Source organism: Nicotiana tomentosiformis, chromosome 11 (genome assembly GCF_000390325.3).
Source record: "Nicotiana tomentosiformis chromosome 11, ASM39032v3, whole genome shotgun sequence".
Taxonomy (NCBI): domain Eukaryota; kingdom Viridiplantae; phylum Streptophyta; class Magnoliopsida; order Solanales; family Solanaceae; genus Nicotiana; species Nicotiana tomentosiformis.
The window spans coordinates 75,770,893-75,780,200 of NC_090822.1; the positions used below are offsets into that span (position 1 = coordinate 75,770,893).

Below are 9,308 nucleotides of genomic sequence, written 5' to 3' on the forward strand. Positions count from 1 at the left end.
CTTCAGAGGGGTCTAGGAGTTCAAGGGTCCGAGAGTTTATTGCTTTGAGTCCCTTAGAGTTCACGGGGACAGATCAGAGGGAGGACCCACAGGATTTCATAGATCAGCTTCACAGGATCTTTCGGGTTATGCATGCCACAGAGAAAGAGGCAATTGAGCTAGCAACTTTTTGACTCCGAGATATAGCCATCCTTTGGTACGAGGGATGGGAGAGATCCAGGAGACGTGATGCACCTCCAGCTATTTGGGAGAATTTTTCAGATGCCTTCCTTGACCAATACTTATCGCAGGAGATCTGACAGGATCGAATCGATCAGTTTCTAGCCCTTAAGCAGGGAAATATGAGTGTTCGAGAGTATAGTCTCCGTTTTGACTCATTGGCCAGATATGCACCATCCATAGTTAATACTATGTGGGATAGGATCCACAGGTTTATAGCAGGATTGGCCCCAGAGTTGACCGAGGTATGTGCCACCGATGCATTGCAGGATAGTATGGATATCTCCCGGATTTAGGAATTCGCCAAAATATAGAAAAGGGTAGGTGTCGGCAGCAGGGTACAAAGATGACTAAGTCAGAGCAATGTAAGAGGATAAGATTTGCCAGGTCTCAGGAGTAGTCTCAAGGCAGTTATAAGCCCTAATACTTCGAACGACCACCTAGGACTCTACCACCTCACATACAAGGTTACAGGTATGATCGTTATACTCAGTCAGTACTAGGTGAGAGCTCACGGGCATTGGGTTTGCAGCCATAGCCAGGTTCAAGGCAGACATGGTCATTTCCGCTATGGTGTGACATCTGTGGTAGAGGACACTTGGGCCAATGCCGAGCCGGTTTCGATGCTTGTTATACACGTGAACGTCTGGGGCATATGATGTGAGATTGCCAAAATATATATTCTGGGGGTATAGCATAACCAGCGAATTCAGCAACAGGATCATCTATGTTTGTGCATCCTTCAGGGCACGAGTCTCAGTCTTCAGCTGATAGAGGTCGAGGTAGAGGTAGAGGTTCCAGTTCAGGTGGTAACCAGAATCGTAGCTATGCTTTAGCGGGTCGATAGGACCAGGAGTCTTCACCAGACGTTGTGACAGGTATGTTGACCATTTGCTCTCACGATGCTTATGCCTTGATAGACTCAGGATTTACTTTATCGTGTATTACCCCATTTGTCGTGGGGATGTTTGGTATAGTGCCTGAAATACTAAGTGATCCTTTTGCGGAATCTATACCGATTGGAGAATCGATTATTTCTAGACGAGTTTACCGAGGTTGTACTGTGTCAGTTTGTGGTCGTCAGGCCTCAACCGACCTACTTGAGCTAGAGATGTTGGATTTTGATGCTATCATAGGCATGGAGTGGTTGGCAGCTAGCTATGCCACAGTTGATTCTCGAGCAAAGACAGCTAGATTTCATTTTCTGGGTGAGCCAGTCCTTGAATGGGTAGGTAATACAGCGACACCCAGAGGTAGGTTTATTTCCTATCTGAAGGTGATGAAAATGATCGCCAAAGGGTGCATTTATCATATTGTGCGAGTTAGAGATGCAGATGCTGAGATACCTAAACTTTAGTCTATTCTAGTAGTCAAAGAGTACGCAGATGTATTTCTAGATGAACTTCCAGGTATTCCCCAGAGCGAGAGATTGGTTTTGGCATCGATTTGCTTCCGGGAACTCAACCAATATCCATCCCTCCGTATAGAATGGAACCTACCGAATTGAAGGAGTTGAAGGAGTATTTAAAAGATTTGCTGGAGAAAGGTTTCACCTTGGGGTGCACCGGTATTGTTTGTACGGAAGAAAGATGGCTTGCTTAGGATGTGTATCGATTATAGGTATCTGAACAAGGTAACTATTAAGAATAAGTATTCCCTTCCAAGGATAGATGACTTGTTTGATCAGTTGCAGAGAGCTAGATGATTTTCAAAGATAGATTTGAGGTCGGGGTACCACCAGGTCAGAGTTCAGGAGAAAGATATTCCCAAGACAGCCTTGAGGACCCGATATGGCCACTTCGAGTTCCTTGTCATGTCCTTCGAGTTGATGAATGCAACTGCCGTATTCATGGACTTGATGAATAGCCTATTCCGACCATTTTTAGATCTGTTCGTGATAGTATTTATTGATAATATTCTGGTTTATTCACGTTCAAAGGATGAGCATGTGGACCACATGTGAGCGGTACTCCAAACCCTCCGTGATAGTAAATTATATGCTAAATTCTCTAAATGTGAGTTTTGGTTGAAGTCTGTAGCATTCTTGGGGCACATTGTATCCGATGGAGGTATAAAGGTAGACACTCAGAAGATTAAGGCTGTGAAATCCTAGACACTCCAAACACTCATACGTTAAAGTTTCGTCGTAAGTTCAGGAATGAGGTTATGTAATTACATACGCTTGATAACGAGGCATAAAGAGAAGTTCGTATTCCTGAACTTATGTACATTTATGTACATTAACCTAGTCTCATATATTACAGTATTCTCCCTTGGACTTTATATTCAATTGAGTATTGTCTTCTTCCAGTCAAGAGAGAAGAGGTTTTATATATATATATATATATATATATATATATATATATATATATATATATATATATATATATATATATACAGTATTACAATATTTTTACCACCATCGAGCTATAATCGGTGGGCAGGCCCCTATTGGGCAACCTCTGATAAGATGGAAAGTTATATACAGAGCCTACTGTGGCAGAGCGCCTATGAGCGAGCCTACTACGGCGGAGCAGTTACATGTTCCGAGCCTTATAGGGCCGGACACTTATTTTACTTACTATATTGAGAGAGTTGAGTCAGTATCAGCAGGTAAGTATATCTCAAGATCATCTGACTCCCAGTTACTTTCAGTATTATATTATCAGTTCAGTTTCAGCTTTCAGTTATTTTATTGCCTTGCATACTCGGTACATTATTTTGTACTGATGTCCTTTTTTTTGGGGACGCTGCATTTCCTGCGTGCAGGTTCAGACAGACAGGCGGGTAGACCTCCTCAGTAGGTGTTGCCCGAGTTTAGCTTTATCGGTTAGCTCCACGTCCTTCGGAGTTTTCGGGTCTAGAAGTTTTGTGTACATCTTGTGTATATATGTATATAGGTTATGGGTAGGTCGGGGCCCTGTTCCGATCACGGTACATCTATCAGTAGAGGCTTGTACACATAACATGTCAGTTAGTGCAGTATGTTGGGCTTGTAGGCCTTGTATGTATATTTTGTTGGTTTGTCAGCTGTAATAGTTATGACGGCCTTGCTGGCCCAACTTTATATTGATGTTTAGTCAGCGTTGGTTTCCATTCAGTTTTATATTTTTCTTCGCCAATTATCTTGCAATGTGGCCCATGGCCAAAGTATGACATTATATGTTCAGAGCCGCTTAGTCGCAAGTTGGTACGTAAGGATAGATGAGACACCGGGTCCCGGTCTCGTCCCCTCCCCCCCCATGCTCGGGGCGTGACAATAATAACTTAAGAACTATCGGGATTATGAATACCTCGGTGCACGCACGCACGCTCATCAACTAGCACGTGCTTCACCCCAACACAACTCAAATATCATAGTATTCAAAGGTAATTACCCTCAAGTCCAAGTTTAGTTATGTTGCTTATCTTGAACAAGCCAAATCAATACCGAGTAAGCCAAACAATACTCTAGAAATTCCATCCCATGCAAATTGACCTTCAAACGGCTCAAAACTAGATAAAAGCAACTCAAAACATCAAGTAATGCCATAGGAAGCAAACCCAAACAATAAAGATCGAATCTTTCATCAAATACTCAAAGTCAACCAAAAAGTCAATCTGGCCCCGTACCTCGGAACCCAACAAAACTCATAAAATCTGACAACCTATTCGAATACGAGTCCAACCATACTAATTTCATCCAATTCTGACTCCGAATCGATGTTCAAATCTCAATTAATCACTTTAGAAAAGTTTAGACAAAACCCCCTAATTTCTATTTTAAATTCACCAATCAATTGCCAAAAACAAAGATGGAATCATATAATATAATCGAATCCGAGTCCAAAATACTTACCCCAATCCAAATCATGAAAATCCCCTCTAAGATCGCCCAAATCCGAGCTCTATAACTCAAAATGCGATAAAATGAGCTCAATGTCCGAAATCGAGTACTTATAAGCACTGCCCAAGTAAACCCTTCGCGATTGCGGGACCCACTTCACAATCGCGAAGCACAAAATCACACTGCCACAAATTGCTCTACGCGTTTGTGATACAGACCATGGAACACGATGACCTCAGATGACAGACCTCCGCGAACGCGTTCACGCCCATGTGAATGTGAAGAAGAAGTCTCCCCAGTGCAGTTCTTATACGCGAACTCGACTACCAGCTTCACTAACAAAATAATCATCCCGATCGTGACTTTTCTCCTGTGATCGCGAAGTACAACTGGAGCACCAAAAAGCCAGCATCTCATGCAACTCCGAAATAGTCCGAAATCAATCCAAAACACACTCGAACCCTTAGGGACCCTGTCCGAACATGCCAACAAGTCCCAAAATATAACACGAACCTACTCGAGGCATCAAATCAAACATAACAATATCAAAACCACGAATCGTACCTAAAATCAAGCTTAATAAACTATTTCAAATTTTCAAATTCCAAACTTACGCTGAACATGTTTAAACAACTTGGAATTACCTCAACTTTTGCACAAAAGGTCCAAATGAAATAATGAACATATTCCAACTCCCAGAACAACAAGCCGAACCCGATAACATCGAAGTCGACTCCCAGTCAAACCTTTGAACTTTTCAAATCTTCGAATTGCCAACTTTCGCCAATAAGGCCGAAACCTTATAGAAACATCCAAATGCAAATTCGGGCATACACCCAAGTCCAAAATCACCATCCGGATCTACCGGAACTATCAAAACTCTAATTCGAGGTCAAATATACAAAAGTCAAACTTGGTCAACTCTTCCAACTTAAAGCTTCCTAGTTAAGAATCATTCTTCCAAATCAATGATGAATCACTCGAAAAACAAAAATGACAATACACGCAAGTCATAATCCGCCATATGAAGCTACTCATGACCTCAAATCACCACACTGTATGTAAATTATCAAAACGACCGGTCGAGTTATTAGACAGAGGCAAGATTTCACTAAGAGACTTTAACATTTACTCCTATATACATATTAAAAAATAACTTCGTGTATATATATATATATATATATATATATATATATATATATATATATATATATGTATGTATGGAATTGCATTTCTCTAATGTGCCTGGATTGAACGTCTCTCTAAATCACATATTTTCTCTCTCTAACGTCTTTCTCCTATCGCTCCATTATCCCTATCACCGGACCTCCGGCGAACACCAACCAGGTAAGACCCCCGGCCCCACCCCCGGCCCCACCCCACCCCTTGTCTTCTTTTCCTCTCTTTCTCTCTCCTGCTTTCTCCTTCTTCCCCATTACTTCCCTTTCCCCCTCCCTTTCTTTCTTGTTTTCTTGTCCCACTTTTTGCTTTTGAGATCAGCCCCCCCTTTTTTTTATATTTCCCTTTTCTTCTTATCCCTTCTTTCTCTACCCTATACCTCGTCTCTTCCACCTCGTCCCCCTATTTTCTGGCGCACTGACCTAGCCTAACGACGGCGGTGGCTGAGACAATTTTCCAGCGAGCCTCGGGTGAAGCGGGTGGGAACTTCCAAAACATAGCTGTTGTGGACAACATCTTTATCGGTACTCATTGTGACTTCAGGTTCTATTGTTCTTGCTTAGAATTTGCTATTTGTTAATATTGGACTCGTGTGAGTTGGTACCTCCCATTTTCCAGTTTCCCTTTATTGTGTTAGTTAAATTGTTGTCAGCTTAGTTCGTATTAGTTTATTCACCGTATTAGTGTGCCTGTAGTTACAACTTGTCTTCTTCTGGTTTGGTCTGTTGTATTGTGTGTGATAGTGATTCCCCTTACTCTGCCATAGGTATAGTGGCTGTGGTCTGGGATGGTCGAGTGAGGTCATGTCCTCGGGGGGAACGGGGGTGGGGTGGGAGGTAGGGCAAGGGTTAGGGGTGGGGCGGGAGGCAAGGAAGGTAAAGGGAACAAGGGTGTCTGTAGGTTGAGAATTGGGTCATGGAACGTAGGTACATTGACGGGTAAGTCTATAGAGTTGGCGAAGATCCTCCAGAAGAGGAGGGTCAATATAGCGTGTGTCCAGGAGACTAGGTGGGTAGGGTCGAGGGCGAAGGACGCAGACGGGTATAAACTTTGGTACTCAGGAGTCTAGAAAGGTAAGAATGAAGTGGGAATCTTGGTGGATAGGGAACTTAGAGAGTCTGTGATCGAGGTTAGACGAGTGAATGATAGATTGATGATTATTAAGTTATTGGTTGAGAGTGCACACTAAACGTCGTTAGCGTCTATGCGCCGCATATAGGCCTAGATGAAGAGGTTAAACGCCGCTTCTAGGAGGGGTTAGATGAGATTGTGCGTCAGGTTCTGCCTACTGAGAAGCTATTCATAAGAGGGGATTTCAATGGGCATATTGGGTCGAATGCAGGTGGTTATGGCAAGGTGCATGGAGGCTTCGGTTTTGGGGAGAGGAATGGAGGAGGTACATCATTGTTGGACTTCACTAAGGCTTTTGGGTTGGTGATTGCAAACTCTAGCTTTCCAAAGAGGGAGAGGCATTTGGTTACTTTTCAAAATACGGTGGCAAAGACTCAGATTGACTATCTCCTCCTCATGAGAGGTGACAGAGGACTGTGCAAGGATTGCAAGGTGATTCTGGGTGAGTTACTCGCGATGCAACATAGGCTCTTGGTGATGGACATTGGTATTATGTTAAAGAGGAGGAAAAGGTCTACTCGAGGAAGTCCGAGAATCAGGTGGAGGACCTTAACTAAGGATAAAGCCCAAGAGTTGGAGGGGAGGTTGTCGGCTATGGGACCTTGGAGGAGCAGTGGTGATGCGAGCACTATGTGGTCAGCGATAGCAGACTGTATTAGGGAGGCTGCGAGAGAGGTGTTAGGAGTCTTGACGGGTGTCTCTGGTGGGCACAAAGGAGACTGGTGGTGGAATGAAGTGGTTTAAGGTAAAGTGGAAGCTAAGAAGGCAGCGTACCTAAAGTTAGTGGGGAGCATAGATGAGGAGGAGAGGCGAGCATGCATGGAGAGGATAAGACAGCTAGGAAGGAGGCCAAGTTGGCGGTCACAGAGGCTAAGACTGCAGCTTATGGTCGTATGTACGAGGAACTGGGTATAAAAGGCGGGGAGAAGAAGTTATTCCGGCTGGCCAAGTTGAGAGAGAGGAAGGCTCAGGATTTGGACCAAGTGAGATGCATCAAGGATGAAAATGGTAGAGTATTAATGGAAGATGCCCAGATTAAGAGGAGATCGCATACTTACTTTCATAAACTTCTGAATGAAGAAGGGGATCAGGATATTGTGCTAGGTGAATTGGAGCATTCCTAGAGTCACCGTGACTTTGGGTACTGTAGACGTATCGAGGTTGATGAGGTCATGGGAGCTATGCGTAAGATGAGTAGGGGCAGAGCGACCGGGCCAGATGATATTCCGGTGGAATTTTGGAAGTGTGTGGGGAGAGCAGGTTTGGATTGGTTGACTAGGTTGTTTAATATTATTTTTAAGGCAAAGAGGATGCCGGATGAGTGAAGGTGGAGTACGGTGGTCCCATTGTATAAGAACAAAGGTGATATCCAGAGTTGCAACAATTATAGGGGTATAAAATTACTAAGTCATACCATGAAAGTGTGGGAGATGGTGGTTGAAGTGAGGGTGAGGATGACAATGTTTGTATCCGACAACCAGTTCGGGTTCATGCCGGGTCGTTCGACTACAGAAGCTATACACCTTGTTATAAGGTTGGTGGAACTGTACAGAGAGAGGAAGAAGGATCTGCACATGGTCTTTATTGACCTAGAGAAAGCGTATGACAAGGTTCCTAGAGAAGTTCTCTGGAGATGCCTGGAGGCAAAAGGTGTGTCGGTTCCCTATATTATGGCGATTAAGGACATATATGATGGGGTTAAGACTTGGGTTAGGACAGTAGAAGGTGACTCTGAGCATTTTCCGGTTGTAATGGGGTTACACCAAGGTTCTGCGCTCAGTCCGTTCTTATTCGCCCTAGTGAACGACGCGTTAACACACTATATTCAAAGGGAGGTGCCATATTGCATGCTATTTGCCGGTGACATAGTTCTGATTGATGAGTCGCGAGCCGGTGTTAACGAGAGGCTAGAGGTTTGGAGACAGACTCTTGAGTCTAAGGGTTTCAAGCTGAGCAGGACGAAGACGGAATACCTAGAGTGTAAATTCAGCGGTGAGCCAGGGGAAGTGGGAGTGGATGTGAGGCTTGAATCACAAGTCATCCCGAGTAGAGACAACTTCAAGTACCTTGGTTCGGTTATCCAGGGGGGAGGGAGCTTCACATACTGTATTGGGGTAGGATGGATGAAATGGAGGTTAGAATCTGGAGTCCTGTGTGACAAAAGAGTGCCACCAATACTCAAAGGTAAGTTCTATAAAGCGGTGGTTAGACTGGCCATGTTGTATGGCGCTGAGTATTGGCCCGTTAAGAACTCACATATCCAAAAGATGAAAGTAGTAGAAATGAGGATGTTTAGGTGGATGTGCGGGCACACTAGGATAGATAATATTAGGAATGATGTTATTCGGGAGAAGGTGCACGTGGCTCCCATTGATGACAAGATACGGGAAGCTAGACTTATATGGTTCAGACATGTTCAAAGGAGAAGCCTAGATGCTTTGGTACGGAGGTGTGAGCGGCTGGTTGTGGAGGGCACGAGAAGAGGTAGAGGGAGGCCTAAGAAGTATTAGGGAGACGTGATCAGACAGGATATGGCGAGGCTCCAGATTTCCGAGGACATGACACTTGATAGGAAGATGTGGAGGTCGAGTATTAGAGTTGTAGGTTAGGATGTAGTTGAGTCTCGAATTACATCATACCATTGTGAGACTAGCCAGGTAGGGCTTTTGTCTAAGATAGCTAGTGACAATGTTGTATTTTACTACTTCACTTTTTAGTGCATGTCCTATTTACTAGCTATCGCTTTTGCTTTGCATCTTTCTTCTGTATTTCATGGTGTTCCTATTTTTCCTATGATTGTTGTGGTGATACTAATATTGTCTCCTTTTGTCCTTTTGTTTTCTTGAGCCGAGGGTCTTTCGGAAACAACCTCCCTACTCCTTTGGGGTAGGGGTAAGGTTTGCGTACACACTACCCTCCCCAGACCCCATTAGTGAGATTTTACTGGGTTGTT

General features: G+C 43.8%; 1 protein-coding gene across 1 annotated transcript; it reads left to right on the plus strand.

Annotated features, from left to right (window-relative positions):
• The first annotated feature begins 1,330 nt into the window (after positions 1-1,330).
• Positions 1,331-7,099, plus strand: LOC138901694 (uncharacterized). Its single transcript, XM_070189475.1, has 2 exons — positions 1,331-1,472; positions 6,567-7,099. Exons 1-2 carry the CDS (start codon positions 1,331-1,333, stop codon positions 7,097-7,099), a joined length of 675 nt encoding a protein of 224 aa, XP_070045576.1.
• The last annotated feature ends 2,209 nt before the right edge of the window (positions 7,100-9,308 follow it).